This window comes from Thunnus thynnus, chromosome 19 (assembly GCF_963924715.1).
Source record: "Thunnus thynnus chromosome 19, fThuThy2.1, whole genome shotgun sequence".
Taxonomy (NCBI): domain Eukaryota; kingdom Metazoa; phylum Chordata; class Actinopteri; order Scombriformes; family Scombridae; genus Thunnus; species Thunnus thynnus.
Window position 1 is genome coordinate 11,264,736 of NC_089535.1, and position 17,937 is coordinate 11,282,672.

Sequence of the window (17,937 nt, forward strand, 5' to 3'; positions counted from 1 at the left end):
AATACTCCATTAGTATATATTGTGTTTTAGTTATTCTCTGTTTTCATCATTAAATAAGCAGAAAATAAATAACTGTAATGTGGTTATTTATACTTTAACTCCCCTTAAACTCCTGTATGTGTGAGCAACTGTGACCTTTGTAAATAAAACATATAACGTACCACAGAACAGCCGACATCCACTGTACCTGTTTCGTCTTTTTCTCTGCTCCGCTATCTCTTTCTGCCGGAGTGTGAAATTCACTTGGGAATGTCTTAAAATGTCTATATTTATCAACAGTTGACTTCAAATGAATATTTAATGGTGCTTTTCATTTGTTACTGACTTTGTCTCGACACATACAGAGCAAAACTAGTTTTTCGTGTTTGTAGTAAGTGAGAGAAAGGAAGAGATTTATCTGTTCTGTCTCCTCTGTTCTCTGTCATCACTTGCTCTTGTTTATATATTTTTCTGTTTCTGCTGTCAGACCATGAAACAAGTATGAAATTTGATTGTATCTCATAAATACTACCTGTTGACCAGGCAATCATTCCCAACCTGTAGGATGTGGATTAAATAATTACTTTATTATCAAGACATCACCAGACAAAATAAACAAAAACAGAGGGTAATGACAACAGCTGTGCCATGAGATAGACTATACTGACGTTAAAATGATTACTGATCACAGAGAAAGTTAGAGGCAACAAAAGTACAGCCACAAAGCATCTGTAATGTAATGTAAAACCCAAAGAATGTCAGCAAAATAACTCTAAATATATAGGAGCATGGCTGCTGAAGATCTGCCGGATCCAGTGGACACACAGGCATTACGAGGCTAACACTCCCTGGAGGAGGAACAAAACAATAAATGCTGTATTTACTCAATTTTCAGTGTTGTTGATCTATCAAGCTGTGCACACAAACCTCTTTTGGCGAGTGGAAACCAGGTTGCCTCTGAGTTGGAAAACTGACTAAGACTCTTTATTTTTTAAACTCAAACATTCAGAGGGCAGCAGTGGCAATAAAATAGAGGAGGCAGCTATTCAAACGGACAACTGTAACCAACTGACAAACCCAAATAGCATCCATGTACCCTGAGAATGTGAAACAGTTTTGGCCTTTCACTTCAACCTATCAAGGTGGGATATGTGAACATCAGGTACCTCAGGCCTGAGAGAATGAATGCAAATAGGTGAGATGGAGAAGTATTCCACACTTTCTTACACAACATTTCTCAGTTTGAATGTTCATGAAAATAAAATAATTTCTTCCTTTTCCTACTTTCCCTCTCTACTTTGATTCTTATACAGTGCAGTTGTTAGAAATAATATAAATGGCAGGTTTTACTTTAAATCCCTCAATCACAAATGATGATTTTGGATCCATATTGTTTTGTTTTTTGCCCACATCAATTATTTCTATGGTACAACTCATAATTGGTCTTATCAAGGTCCATCTCTTCCATGTGGTCTTCCCAAAATCTCAACACTAAAAGATATAGTGAAGTTTGGATTTCCAACTAAGGTTTAGACCTTATAACTTTGCCTTGACAGCATTACACTCTACAATCTCTTTTGTTAGCATCTGGTCTATCTGTGCTGATGTAAAGCCGTACTCCTGTAAAACCTCAACTGTGTGTTCTCCAATAACAGGGTCAGAAGCAAGGCAAGGCTCCGCAGGAGTCCGAGAGAGAACCGGAGCTGGTCGGGGACTTTCTTCTCCGCTGGGGTCTTTGATGAAAGAACCTCTTTCCTGGTTATGTGGGTGTGAGCTCACCTGGTCGAAAGACAACACAGGTGTAACACAGGCATCAGTCCCATCGAAAATCTTTGACCAATCCGCCTGGGTCTTTGTGGCAAAACGTTCTGTGAAGATCCGTCTAAGCTCTGGCCAATCGGTGAAGCTCATCTGAGGAGGTAATCCTGCAGCGTCCAATTCTAAGCCTAGACAAAAAAAATAGTTATGTAACCCCATGGAGAAATTTGTGTCAATAGCAAATGATGTAAAATAAATAAGTGTTTAACATCTTGGAGCAGTGGACACCAGCCCGACAACTCCACCTGTTGACCTTTGTGGAGTTCCAAGTCGATTGTGAAGTATTTCTGTTGAAAGGTCATTTGTTCACTTTCACCAATGAGGATTGTGCTCTTAGAGCCGTATTGGCTGAAGTGCTTCAACTGTATTAGGTTATTGCTAATTCAGTCACTTCCTGCTACTCTTGTTTCACATTAAGGCTACGTCCACACTAATACGTTTTCATTTTAAAACAGCATTTTAAAACGAAAACGATCTTTGTCGCAAGCATTTTAACACTGTTTAAGAAATAATCTCCATCCATACTAACACGACTGAAAACACATATCACATGACCATTCATATACACTGGGCATGCAAATCACTCAAATAATAGCTTGCCTGCAAATGTAGGCAGTAGTGGCATTATAACATGCAGAATTTAACTGCACAACAGCTGCTATGTAGCATAGCAACAAGGTCAGCAACACCTATAATTTGTTATCCATGTTGAATCGTGATTGATAAGACCCAACCAGGAAGCGAACATGGGTGTCTGCATCATTGTTTTCAAAAGTCTCCTTTCCGCTCGTCCAGACTAAAACGCAATCCTGGAGTGTTTTCAAAAGTCTCTGTTTTAGGGGTTCGAAAACACCAGAGTAGTGTGGACGCTAGGTGTAAACGTAGCAAAAGTTATGCGTTTTAAAACAAAAACGTATGTAGCCTAAAAGCTTTGCATAAGAAAATAACATTTTTGTGGCGAGAATATACATCTCTGAACCATGTCTGTTACTAAAGCAAACTAAATTCTTAGAGCAAATACGCAGCAATAATGGAATAATGCTTTAAATGTAAATAACACATTAAACAGCCTCCAATCAGTACATGCATATAAATGATCGTCAAAAATGAATGTTTAATATGCTCAAAGCAAAGGAAGGTCTGTAAAGCAGTCTGTTATGAGTACGCTTGATTCTTACAGTATCTGTTGTCCATATCATATGAAAACCATCTCCTTCAGTTCATTAAATCCCTGCAGCCATCTGATCTGCAGGCAGCAGGACAGATATGACACCAATAAACTCACCCAGCTCTACAGGCATCAGACGGTTTAGTTACAACTGGGTATTCTGCTTGTTTATGTGGGAGATATCGTATTACTAGGGATCATTAGTCCTGTGCATCTTGACCTCCTTTCCAGATTTTTATGCAGTTTTTCCAGAGCTTCATTTTTTATTTTTAAAAAGTATTACAGTGAAAACGCTGCCATTTATGACACTTAAGACAACCAAAGGCTCCGACTGATGCAATCATAAACAGCTTCGCCAAACTATATTTTTCTTCATGTATTTATATTGTCATTGTACTAATTATCTGTTGAACAAACTAACATGTTGTGGTGCTATGTATTCACATCACAACGCTCACCACAATCCAAACAACAATATGATTTGTTGAACTATTATTGTTATATTTCACTGTGATTAGCAGCTGTTTCCAAACTATGAGACCAGTGATATGACTGGCTGACAGTGTATTTATTAATCACCACACCTTTCAATCTATAATCCCCTTCACTCAGCCCTTTTGCACTTGCACCAAAATAGCAAGTTCACTATTTTCCAGTGTGCCCAAAGATCTACCTTTTACCGCTGGTCATTTAAAATAGGACCTTTTAGACCTGTATTAGATATGCTTCGTATTTATCACCAAAGTGATCACAGATCACTGCTATTTGGAGGGTGTTTATTTGACGCCATCTCCTTGCTGTGCCTTAGTTCGCAGTTGTTCATGGCATAGTATATATCTATGGGCCAATATTTCTGGCTTATATTTGGACATAAGAGAGAAGCGACCACTGTCTTAGAGGTTTAGAGTATTTGCACACTACGAACCTTTAAGTAGCTGTTTGTAGAACTGCGGCTCTATGGCACCCACAGCCATGTACTTTGCATCTGAAGTCTGGTAGGTATCGTAGAAGGGCGCTCCACTGTCCAGCATGTTCTCTCCTCTAGAGCGGTCCCACATACCAATCCTACGAGATTTCCATACAAATGAGCCCACGTATGCTGCTCCTTCCACCTAATGACAGTGAGAGAGAGGAAAGAGAAAAAGAAAACAAGGTCAGACGGGTCTATGTTTTTACTTATATTTTATGCATGATCACTCCAGCCATACATGAATTAAAATGCAGTTTTTGCACATTAAAATTTTAAAATTGAAAACTAAGCTTTTCAGCAAAGCTTGTGAAAATACTGCAGAAAGGCTATTCTGCTGACATTTAGTGTGTAAATTACCAGCTGCCTAGACTGATAATTTATTTGAGTCTCTATCTGTGCACAAGCTACTACTGCTGCTGAAAAACATACTTGATCAAACACCAAAAATGAAATGCACTTGATTAAATTTGTAATATATCAGTCACTTCCAAAATTATCATCCTATGGGAATATCAACATTACGGATAATGTCACCATACAGCACATAAAGGAGGTTGATTGCAGTCTATTCACAAATCAATTCCTCAAAAGTCATTTAAATGGGCAAACAATAACAGCCTGATGTACAAAAAGGGTTTAAATGTTTGAAGAAGTAACACAACGCACTGTGTGTATACTGGGCTTTGCTCAAACTGCTCAGCTATTTTCTACCAAATTGCTGCTCTGTGAGTCATCAGGGACAAGTCACAGTAGAGAAGACAGCTCTGTCGCTAGTCAGGGCTTCAGTGCTTCAAGACCAAAACCAATACTTGTGCACAAAATATTGAGTCTTTGGGAAACCTGAGACAATTCCCTCCCTTCTTTGATGCGTTTCTGTCATGTAATATGAGACTTACAAAGAAATACAAGGTCATGAGCAGGCGTTGGAATTGAAAAATGACACTGAGAATGACGACACTGTGCTTTATATCTATATTTTCTTTCATGATACTGTGACAAACACATTTTGCAGTAGCTAAGTGGTTAAAATACAGGATACAGAAGATACAGAATGTGACTCCAGTCAGTTAATGTAGTTACAGTAGCAGAGGTGAAACCATTTTATAGAAAATAATCAATAAGGTGAGAGAAATGGGAGGCAGTCTTTTTAGTCTCAATACGCCTCTTGCTCCCTCTCTCTCTGTAAGTTACATCCACGCTTTAGGACTGAGCATGTAACACTGGCTGCTGCTATATTACAACCACTTTAATTCACTGTCTTCACGTTCACAGACTCCAATTTGAAATCTTTTGTAGGCAAAAGCCTACAAAAAAGTCTTAACCACCTAGTCAGTGTTGGGGATAGTTAGTCCCCAGTGAAAACAATTTAACACCTCTGTAAATTGCCTCTAAACTCTCTATAGGTGTGAATTAAGGTGTGAAATGTGTCAAAGTGTGTTAAACTGTCGAATTGGGTGTTAATTGGCTCCAGCCCAAACAACCCTCTAAAGGATAGACAGTAATTAGAGATGGATACTAATGATGTGACTGATAACATGCTTTTGACTTAATGGGCTCAACTGGTGATGTTACACGTAGATCTTTCGAGCCGGGTTGAGGGAAAATTAGATGTAATTTTAGAAATGTTCACTCAGCCCTGACATGTCACGGTTGATCGTTCTGAGGCAGATAGTGTCCCGCATGTGATTGCATCTGGCCTCTCTGTTCATCACAATCATCACAATTACATGGTACAGCATGGACCAGAGCAGGTGTTTGTCTGTCATCACTGTGAAGATTTGCTTTTATTGCAAAGGGAGCTTCAAGGCTCCATTTACTGAAAGGTAAAGTGCTTGAATCTCAAGAGCACTTTGTGATGGTTCACATTTTTTGTATCTCAGTATTTTTCCACTTCGCATTGTAGTTGGGTAATATGCCTGAAATTCCTGTCATGATATCAAGAATATTTTCACAATATATAGAGTATAAATTGCAATATGGCAAATTTAAGCAAAATCATATGTAGAATGAATTGATATTCTGTACTGTGAATTACACCAAAAATAAGTCTTCACCTGTAATAATAAAAAAAGCAAGTTGGTATTGCAATTAATTTAGACAGCAGGATTTTTTCTCTGTATAGGCTGGATGTATAAACTAACAAGTATTTTCTAACTAGTTCACTATATCCCCTTAATAAAGTAATAGATTATATGTCAGTGTTGTAAGTGCAGCTTGTTTCTGCAAGGACCAAGAGGACAAAAAATCTGTTAATGCAGATTTAATCGAATTATCGCCCATTCTGGCTCAGCTTTATTTTGACAGTTATCCAATAATGTGTCTTTGATCTACAAATAACATTTTTTTACCCTCGCCAAGCTGAGGCTTCTCCCTGTTAATCTTACCAGCGGTTTGCAGTTACCAACCAGAGTGAACACTGGATTTAAAAACATGTATAAAACTAAGGCATTTAAATACTTCTCAGCTAAATAGAGAAACTCTGGAGGAAACTCTCCACACAGGACGATAGAGTACATAAAACCCAGCAGATAGAACAGTACATCACACACATTTTGACTCCCATAACAGATGTTAACATTCGAGGAGTAGAGATCTGCATCCATATGCACAGGCTCATAATCGCCATGGGGGACGCAGGTCATATCCTCAACGGTATATGAAATATGAAGATTTGTCCCTTGCAATATTTGTAATTGACAAGGGACATCATTTTTACCCTTCAAAACATAAAAGAAAGTTAATTTGTTCCCCGTGATATTAAGCAATATTAAGACCAACTCCAAAACTCTACACTTCTGCTTCATGTTGGTCTACATGTCAACCATCAACAGTGAACACAACAAAGGTTTTCACGGCTCAAAATGTTTTTTTTATAATTTCTATATCCTCCACGCACCATCACAGATCTCTGATCTACACAAGCAGATCAATCACAGGTCTATACAGGTAAAACAGAGTCTGTTTAAATCGCAGCATCACTGATGCACATGTACAAACCAGTGTCACTGCTCTTGTTGATTAACAGCTGGATGGTGTTCAAAGTTACAGGCTGGAGGAGGATCCTTTTCAATCAGCCACTTGTCTTTTGAAAACTGAATCTGTTGTTGATTTGTCACTAAACGGTGTCACTGTGAACCGACCAGGTTATCGATGTGTTGTTGGTCAAAACCTATGAACACTTACAGGTGGCAATTCTGAAACTTGCTTGTGCACCATGGCATGCATTGTCTCTGATTCATTGTCTTTATCCCTCCATGTGCTGTGTTTTGTGTTTTACTGTACATCCAACAGGTAGCTGCTGGTTAAAGAGTTAATATTGAAAATGTGCCAGGTGTGAGCCAAGCAGCAACAACCACGGCTTGAGGCTGAAGCCAATGTGGAGGTACCTTAAAGTGCAATGCCACCAATGGCCACTAGATGCTGGTCCCAATAAAATCCCTGGCTCCAAGTGACTCCCATTCAAAAAGGGTTAACTTCTCTCTAGAAATACTAAGTCAATCATTTTTTTCAACTTGTCATTATGGTCTCAATTGCTAAATTCTGTCCCTCTAATAAGTGTGTTGGTGGTCATTTTGGAAATTATTAATCAGATTTGAAGACTTATAGTGGCTTTGATGTCTGCCGTGTGGGCATTGATTGACAGCTGTGATTGACAGTTGGCTCACCTGCTGCTCTCCCCATCTCCAGGACTCACACTGAGTCGGACTATTGTCGCAATATTTCAATAAGTTTCATGTTACTTGATTAAGATACCTGCCCTGTTCGCACAATTTAGCTAAAGTAGCTAACATTAGCTTAAGTGTGCACCGGTAAGTGTTCCCAGTATCCGAGTGTTTGCTTCGGTGCGAGGTAGTGAGTCGTGTTTCCAGAGCGTGAAAGGCAACACCTCCTTATTTGGAAGGTCCCGGCTTCAAATGGAAAAGATGGCACTGACCATATGCTGCAACTCTGGGCTTCAAACCAGCTTCAATGCTAACCAACGTCACACCTCGCTGCTTCCATCTTTATATAGTCTATGATGTGAGTGCATTTGGATACAAATAGAAACCTGACTGAGCGGTGAGGCAATTTGTTACTTAAAGATTGTGTTTGGCTATCAAAATGAGGAGGCAAGCTGACCTGCTGGATGTTATGAATACAGACACAGCCTTATTTCCCCGATAAGCAATATGCCGCAAGCTATTCCTTACCTAAACTGTCACCCATACGCTGTGAGTGAAACAGCTGGTGATGTGAATATGAATGAGCGAATGAGAAATCCTCAGTCATACAAAAGCTAAGGCCATAAACAGAGCCATAATCCCATTGATACAAAATTAAACTGGGCACATAAACAGTGAGCCAGCAACAACCCATGTCTTATTTCTCTCTGGTGAGTTATGCATGCGTGTTTATGCCCCGCCACCCACAAGTTTAGTGGCACAGTGGAACATGGAGACGCGTTAAAAAATGAAACCTGCAGCAAATTACTATGAGAGAAACACATTATTCTCCTGAGCTTTGTGAAATGATGTATGGTAGAATACACACAGGGGGAAAAAAAGGAAAGAATACTAGCCTACTGACTGTAGGCGTGTATGAGTCAAAATAGTTAAATTACATTAGATGGAGTGATGGGAATGGGGTGAAGAGCCAAGAGGCAACAAAAACTACATACACAAATAACAAATGATTTAGTTTTTGTCTGATCACTGGAGCAAACACCACCCACACTCAACATTCAATTACTTAACCTAATAAAGGTATATCTATTAAAGTAATGAAGTCATGCCAAACTGAATTAAACAGTTGGCTTCAAGAAATAAAGAAAAACAATAGACAGTCAGTGAGAGCACATTTCCTGGAGTTGAGTTGTTTCTACACTTGAGGCTTTTTCAGACCTGTGCTTTTTTTAGTCCAGTTGAATTGGACGCTGGTTTGTTTTTCACATTTGTGCGATTTGTTTGGGCAGATCTAAACACAGTAATCGTACTCGGGTGTGGACCAAAACAACCGTATAGAGACCCATTGAGGATGTGGTCTAGGTCCGGCCCCAAACAAACTCTGGAGAGGTTTGTTTGCAGTGGTGACGTGATCCGACCTCGATCCAACCCAACTACTAGCCGTAGTCTGCAAGTTTTAGCTAAGTGGCTTTGTTTGAAACCGAATCAAGGGGAAAATGCACCAAGTTTACCAACTCATCTACTGATACAGACCAGATCAAATGAACTATAGGTTTGAAAACCTTAGATTAAAGGTGCAATTCACCATTTTACACATAAGGGTCAGTTTGCTTGTCCACTCATAAGTTAAAACAACCGTATAATGTATTGTCTGTCTTCTAAAATTTTAGAAATAACCCTGATGATGTCATGAGAGCAATTGCTAAACATAAAAACAGAATTTTGCAAAAATGCTAAATTCATGATAAAATAAATGTACACAATAGGGTGCGCTATGTGCATTGAGTTGGATGTTGTAAATGTATACTTTTTATGGAGTCGCTAGACATTCAAAAAGTTCCAAAGTTTAAAAACTCCCACCTCCTCCAGGAGTTCATTAAACTGGTTCTGCTTTATAACTTCCCAGCTCCATTAGAGCCAGTATGTCAGGCACAGCGGGATTCAGAAACTTTGATGTTCCTTTCAAATAACTCCGCTAAGGGCTGTCCAACTAATCACGTATCCCAGTTAGACTTGATCCCGATTCCTGAGTGTTTGCCACGGTGCCATGCAACATGATCCGGCAACATGTTGCATTGTAACACAAAATACAGCTTGTAGCATTTCACTTATCAAACTGTTTACACCACAAGTATTGAGACAGAGGAGAAAAACATTTCTGCTGTGGTAACTTTCCTGAGTTGTAAAATCAACCTAAACTACCTGGTTTGCATTTCATCTTCATCTCTTTCCTCTAGCAATACGCCCACACTAACACTCTTGCATATGTTTGCTGGATAGCTGTTGTCCCTAATCCCGGCCTACGATATTGCCTGGCTGCAGTTTATGCAAAGAGTCTCATTGTGATTTGTTTGAGCTGTTTAAGGTTTTTGTTAACACTAGTGAAAAAAAAAAATCAAACATACCTATGCATATTCATGAAAAGGAAAAATAATATGTTAATGTATCTGCGCCTCTCTCAAAACAACACACAAGTGGAGCACGTGGTATGTCACAACTGCGGCTGACTCAGTGCAACAATATATGTTTACTAGCGTTTGACAATATGCTTACCATGCTAGCATCAATGATCTGTCCTTTCCCTGACTTTGTCCTTTCCAACAGCGCCAGAACTATCCCCATGGCACAGGTAAGACCGCCACCTGCAAAGTCCGCTACCAGATTCAGCGGAGCATAAGGCTTCTCTCCGCTACGACCCAGCCGGGATAAAAGGCCTGTGATAGCAATGGCAAGACAAAAACAACAAATGGAGTGAAACCTTCACATAAAATTTAATGACATCTCCACAAGTGGAGAACGATGGAATATCTGGCCGGTCTCCAGCCCTGAAAATGAAAGAAAATTAATTAGCTCAGTAACCGAAATTAATCAAAAAGGAGAGGTAACAGAAATCAGAAAGGAATGGTTATAAGTGCACTTCTTTTTAAATTTATTTTGACAAAAACTTACTTTGTTAAATCAGCATGTAACTTTTGCACAGGAACTCTTTGTACTTGTGCCTCTCTTTTATCAAACAGACATTACAAATAGCCTTGAACAACCCGTTATAGTAATGTTCTCAAGTGTTTACATATCTATCATTACTTACTGACAGCAGGCATACCGTGTTCTGAATATTACACACATTTGGTTAAATATTACATTTATTCACTGAAATATCCAGGCTTGTTATCAATGTATAAATAGGCCTAAGATTAAAGTTTTACTGTGGTCAGCTTTTACAGCAAGTATTAATATTTTGTGTTGATCACGGAGCTGATGGTTTTCTCAGCATGATGTTGATGTTTTAAAAACAGCATTTTTACCCTGACTTGTATTCATGTTACTGCCTTTTATTCCCTGTTTTAAACAAATCGGGACTTCTTAACAAGCACATTAAACACATAGAAACACCAGCTGTTTCATTAAAGCGACAAATCGCTGTTAAACTCGTTATAGTTAGAGCAATATTACAGGAAAATCACTACTGGATGGGTTTTACAGTAGAGTAAACATTCAGAGGGACAAAAGCACCACAGATTACTCGCCTGAAAGCCTGTAATTTTGTAGTTTATGAGGGCTGTATTACAATAAGAAGAGGTTCAGCTTTGAATACAGCTTTATTGATGGAAATAAGAAAGACAGATGGGAATGCATCTATAGGGTGGTACATATACAGTACATATAAGACCGTCTTGTGTGAGTGGGCAGTCATTTCAGAGTAACCATTCAAGATAGATATTGATTTGTTGTGTCTGATTTCTGTGGACCTTCCATTATATTGTAAATTGCTGATTATTGTCAAGTTATAGACAAGTATAGACAAGGTTTCCAAGGCTCTATTAGGTGTGATTGCACACGTGCTACACAAAAGTTCAACTTTGTCCTTTCACAAGTTTTCCATGGTCATGAAAAAAAAAAAAAGAGCTCGGATCGAAACAGAATGTCAGTACACAGAGGAAAAACAACCACTAACCTCTCAGAAGAGAATATAAAAACTTGATGCAGTTCCATCAGTCTGCAATGTAAGGTGTGTAAATATTTAATACCAAAATATCAACGGTTGTGTGTGTTACTACCTGACATGGCGAGATAGTTGATGTCATGTCCAGCTGCTGTGGCATAAGATCCACTCTGTCCATACCCCGTCAAGCGAGCGTAGATCAGACGAGGATTTTCCTTTAACAGCTCCTGTGGGCCGAGGCCCAGCTTCTCCATCACGCCTGGGAGGTCAGAAGAGAGTCAATCTATACTTTCAACAAAAACATTTTTCCATCAGTGTTGGTTCAGGTTGAACCATGTGAGCTAGCAACAGTCTTGTCTCCCTTAACCACTTTTGATACTGGAATATACTTTTTTTTTCATCAGTATACGTGTAATCTTTGAATATCACATCACAAAAGTGTTTTTTATTCAAGTATTGTACCTAAGTCCAACATTTCTGAGGGAGATATTGAAATTCTTACTGCACTACATTTATCTAACAGTTACAGTAAGATTTCACATTTAAAAAAAACATATGATGAGCTTATAAAATATAATACATTGTTAAAGATTAAACCAGGTTTTTCCAGGCTTTTTGGTTTGTGAGCCCTTACAAAAAAATCAGTGTCTAGTTGGGCCGCCATGTCACATCTGGTGTCTACGAGTTATTAGCATTTCCACTAAGAGTGATTTCGCTCCTAAATTACTCAGATGGTCTCATTTAAATAATAGTTTGAAGCCCAAGATGTTTTTTTTCTTTTATGTCCCATTAATCATCTCCCAACCCCTCAGATTTATTTTATGACCCTTTGGAGGGAGCCTGACCCCTAGGTTGGGAACCGCTGAACTAAACTACTGAGTTGAATATGAAAAACTAGCTCCACCTCAACCTGCTACAACAGTAAAATGCTGCAGTATCTATATAGGAGTCACGGGGGCCATTTCTCTGCAAGACAAACACTTTTACTCTTGATATTTTAAGTACATTTTGCTAATAATACTACTGTACCTTTACTGAAGTAGGATTTTGAAGGCTTTTACTTGTATTGAGTATTTATATATTAATGTATTGGTTCTTTTACTTAGGTAAAAAACTCAAACACTTCCTCCACTACTGATTCTGACTACTATGTGTTACAAAGCTCATGACAGCTATCACACTGTTGGTGCTCTGACCTTTACGGTAGGGCTCCAGCACCACATCAGACTGGACACAGAGCTTCCTGAGTACGGCTACACCCTCTGATGTCTTTAGGTTGATGGCCACAGATTTTTTCCCGCGGGCTTGAGTGTCCATAGCCATGGCAACCTTGGTGCGGTCCACACGGATCACCTTAGCCCCAAAGTCTGCCAGGATCATACCACAGAACGGTGCTGGAGCCAGGCCCGCCAGCTCAACAACTCTCACCCCAGCCAGTGCCATGATGAAGGGACTATAGGAAATGATATTAGACACAGTTAGTAAGTGTAATAAAATCCGATGCAACACTAATAGCAGAGGCGGGTGAGAGGGGCTCACATCAGATCCTGTGATGTCATTAGAAATTTCACTACTAATTACATAACTAATGTTATATAGTTTATTAGTTAATTCGCCCAAATAACAAGACACAAAAAAACATAATTCATTAAAGGAGTAAAAAAGGACTGTGCTGGTGAGATTGAATAAACCCAAAAGGGCTAAAGCTAAAAAAAAAAAAAACACACAAAAAAACCCATTAACATCTACATCTAAATTTTATCAAAAGAAAAGAAAAGTCAAGTTTTCTACACAAAATGTTTTTACAAATCACATCTGTAAGAGTCTATAAAGTGTCAGAAAACAGTTTTTAAGAAAAATGCCTTCCACATTTTCCAAGAGTTCAAGGTGACATCTTCAAATTGCTTGTTTTGTCCAACCAACACTCAAAAGTTATTAAGTTTACTATTAAAGAAGACTTAAAAAAATTCATATTTTAGAAGGTGGAACCAGCTGCAACCATGACAAAAAATGTCATAAACTATGAATAGATTACCAAAAGTGTTGCAGATTCATTTTCTGGCCACTACATAAATTTAGGGTCTCAAATTTTGATAGATGTTAAAACAGAAGATGGTGGTCAGCCTGTCTGTATAGAGCTGTAGTTAGTGTGTCATGTACATACAGGTTTCCAACCCATATGGACTTACAAGACCTCCAAAATACAGTTGCAGTGGTGAAACATTTGTCAAACATATACAAGAACAAAACATGACATGTACATTGAATTGCAAACAAAGAACTGTCTTCTGTACCAAGCTCTACAAATAAAATCTGTCACAAAGAAGGTTACCTTCCTGAAACACAACTCAACTTTTTTTTTGGACTAAACTAGCTAACTGTATATAAAGTAGTTGAAACTAGCTCCACCTCCAGCAGCTACAACAGTAACATGCTGCTTATACACTGATGCTTCACTATTAATAATCTAATGTCATATATAATAATATATCAGTCAGAGGGATCAAACCACTAATTTTACTGCAATACTTTAACTATATATTTCTGCTAATACTTATGTACTTTTACTTAAGTAGGATTTTTCATGCAGGATTTTTACTTATAATGAAGTATTTTTACATTGTTGTATGGGTACTTTTACTTGAGTAAGGGATCTGAATACTTTTTCCACCACTGGTAATAGAAAAGACCAACACAGACCCATGAAAGGAGTACTACAGTTCATTATAGTACATCCAGACCTGCTGTGACAATGACCTTTAGACTTTTGACTCTGTGTCAAGTACCTACTTTTTTACAAAGTCCAAAGTGACAAACTTTATCAAGAAGTGATACCAACAACACAAGGCTGCTTGTTAAAAAATCTACACTGAAATATTTGTGTTAACAAGTACTAGCTATGTTTGTACACAGCAAAAAATCTTAAAGTACTTTAAACCGTTCTCTGACATTAAGTTACTTTAATCATCATCACAACCACTGTGCAGTTTGAGCAAAAACAGGCCAGTTGGTTTGACCATTTTATGAAAATTACTGACATTTAAACGGTAAAACAGCAAGTCTGTTGCAACAGCGATGATGATTTAGGGTACATCAGTGAGTTACACATGAACCACAGTTCACAAGCCTACCTTTGCAACAGGTCGGGGACAGGAGGACACCTTTGCGGACGGTTTGTTTTGTTGCACTCGTATGCACGCCGGAGCACTCAAACTGGAAGGAAATGAGCCGTTGAATGTGTTAAACGCCACCATCGGCGGGTCACGTGACACAAAACAAACACATACATACAGAGAATAAAGTATTTAGCCTACTTAAACATGTACCATACGCTAATATCGTTTGTTGAGCAGTTTAAGAATTTTGATATGACAAAAAGTATCCTCCAGTGAAGCCCGTTTTAATATTGACTGCTGACTCCGCCTTGCCCAGAGGGCCATCGGCATACGCTGGTAGAAATTAAAGTGAACTCTCTTACTAGCTGCTTCCTGGTGACCTCAGCGCGGCGCTCGCAAGATTTCTGGGAAACTGAGTTTTTATGATTTCACTTGCGTTAAGTAATTGAACACTGTTGATAATAAAGTCTACTGTTTATGGATGTATAAAAAAATATGACAGACTTCACAAAGCAGCGAAAGTAAAGAAGTTAGTCAATATTTTAGTGTATAAAAAACAGCTCTTGATGAAATGAGACTACTCAGACGATCAGGCTATTTTGCTACCAAAATTAAATTACTATGAATAGGGGCACTTCTCCTTTATAACTTTAACACAGCCTGATATGTTACAACGAAAAAGCCATAGGCTACAGCAATAAACAGAGAACCCAATATATAACTGCTTATTCATATATCACATATATCACATCATGCACACTCGCACAATTAAATACTCTTCTTAAGTTTGTGACATTCTTGGACACTCTTGAAATACATTGGTATCTATATAACAGTTGAGTGTGAATGTCATACTCATAAAAACCCATAAGTGAGCTCTCTCCTCACCACTGCATTTCTTTCCAACATATCTCTTGCAGTTGATGCACCTGAGCCTTAGCCATCCTTGAGACACCACAACTCCTCCACTACCTTAGACTGTAAAGAGGTTGCAGCTCTCTACCTGGATAGGGCAGGCCCACCTCCTTCAAGGAGAATACCATGACGTCATATTTGGAGGTGATGACCCTCATGACCCTCAATAATACTTAGCTGCAAACTAATTATCTGAGATATCCTGTCTACCAATATCACAAACAGGATGCAGGACAAAGTGCTGGCTGAAAGTGTTTCCTATATGTAACCCCTTTTTAGTTCCAGACAGCTCTCAGTGATCTACAGAAATTTCGTGAAATGGAAAAAACTATATTTGATTTTACATACTGCTGTGATAAAACCCTGACACACAAGCAGCTGAAATTTAACCAATCAAATAGGATTTTCTCCCCATTTAACTTCTGCAAGACTTTACTGAGTTAACTTCAAGGGCAAGAATTAATTAACATGCCTTTGGAGCAGTTATGTCAAGGTGAACAACCAAAGTTTGAAACATATTTCCAGAAAACCAGTTATGTTGATAAATGCAAACATACAGTATATTGACACTGAAAAGTGTAATACTATGTTAAAAGACTGAATGCCTAGAAGGAATCCACCTGCAATATGTACCAATATAGTGTCATTTGTCTTCAAGAATATATATATATATATATATATATTCTTCTTTTGTTGATGGATTGCTTTATTACCCAACAAAATTTTATTGTTACTTCAATTGGATGTTTGAGATGTATGTGCAGAGTTTGACACCAGGGCTGTTTTCACATTCATCTGCTGAAAGTAGAAAGTTCCCCTGTACTCATTGAAAATCTGAGTTTAAGGAGTGGGCCTATGAGCATGATTTGTGACATTGCAACTAGTTTGGAGGCTAATCATGGTCCAGTATGCAACTTACACAGAGTGGACGGTGCTGTGATTCCATTGTATATAGTAGTAGGTAAATACACAAACCTTGTAAAATATTCCTGTACAAATACTTGAGGGACGTTATCTGTCGATATTTTGACGAGATGGTTTGATTTAGACACTACTGGAGTTCATGTCCTGGAAATTTGAAGCCAGACGTCAACCACTGTGTTCTCAATTGCATAGCAAGGTAATGTTAGCATGCATGACGCCCCACTGTGCTATTGTACTTCATTAATAGAGGAATTGTACAGGTTTTACATTCATTTGAACTCTGTTTGAAGGTAAACGACAGTGTGCTGAGTTGTGCAATCTCCAGAGTTCCATGTGGGTTTGGTGAAACTTGTTGAAATGTAAGTATCCTTTACAAGTATATGTAGTACATTCACAGGTTATTTTTGTGGGTTTATGGCTGTTAAATATGTATTAATCTGGTTCTATTTTATGTTTTCTGTTGATAGCCATAGCCCACTGCCGTATTTTGTTTTTGTTATTTTTCTTTTAAATCATTTTTTGTGTTAAATCTGCAACAAGCTGTGAAAGCACATGAGCTGCTCTCTAAAAGGACTCAGTAGCTTACACATGCTGTTCAAATGACCTGTTGCAAACGTGGTCAACAATAAAATTAAAGCTACAAGAACCCCTGAAGTAATTGTGTCCTGTGTGGCATCTAATTCCACTGGCTACATTTATGTGTCTTACAACATGTCTGGAGAGGATCTTTAAGCAGCATATTTTCCCACAAATCTGAAAAGTACATGAGAACTTTCAAAATAAACAATTTTTTTCAGTTTCTGTATGAGCGGTGTCAAAAGCAGTGTCTTATTTTTCAACAGCTGGGTAGCCCTTGTATGTTAATCTATATTACACTGCTTTCCTATTTTATGGGAGAAAAGCTGTACTCTTTTACAAAATATTCTGACATAGCTGTTCCATTAGGAAGTGGGTAGCTTTACTTCATTTTGTTTCATTTTAGTGCATCAGCAGATCTGAGAGAAATTAACTTTACAGGCTGAGGGTAATGGCCTTTACAATGCTGTTAGTGCTAAAGAAATAACAGACCATTACCTCTGAGAATCCTTTAGGTGTTACAAAAAATTAAATTTCTTTCTTCAAGAGAGTCCCTGTAGTCCAATTAAACACTATTTACTATAAAATGCCTGCTCACCAGCATGCTGTTTGAAAGCTTTTTTCAGGGATAAAGATTTATTTTCATGCCGTGCAATTCTAATGTTTCTGATTCATTGTTTTTTGTGAGGAAATGATGTTAATATATTATTGAATCATGCTTTACTGACAGCAGAAAGTTTTGTCAATGCTGTAGCTTTCCAGTACAACAGGAAGATGATGAACTACACATATGCTTAAATGTAGTACTTCAGTGCAGTATGTGAGTTTTGGAATGAAATTTCCTCCTGAGAATATCATCACCTGAT

The 17,937-nt window shown here is 38.2% G+C and overlaps 1 protein-coding gene across 2 annotated transcripts; it reads right to left on the reverse strand.

Annotated features, from left to right (window-relative positions):
* Positions 1-545: 545 nt before the first annotated feature.
* Positions 546-14,960, reverse strand: amacr (alpha-methylacyl-CoA racemase). 2 transcript variants are annotated; one of them, XM_067574392.1, is made up of 7 exons: positions 14,855-14,960; positions 14,672-14,753; positions 12,737-12,993; positions 11,656-11,799; positions 10,151-10,311; positions 3,891-4,077; positions 546-1,925 (listed from the first exon to the last, which is right to left on the reverse strand). In XM_067574392.1, exons 3-7 carry the CDS (start codon positions 12,981-12,983, stop codon positions 1,516-1,518), a joined length of 1,149 nt encoding a protein of 382 aa, XP_067430493.1. In that variant the 5' UTR covers positions 12,984-12,993; positions 14,672-14,753; positions 14,855-14,960; the 3' UTR covers positions 546-1,515. The 2 variants fall into 2 exon arrangements, with proteins under 2 accessions (XP_067430493.1, XP_067430492.1); XM_067574391.1 differs by having other exon boundaries at positions 14,672-14,941.
* Positions 14,961-17,937: the final 2,977 nt, after the last annotated feature.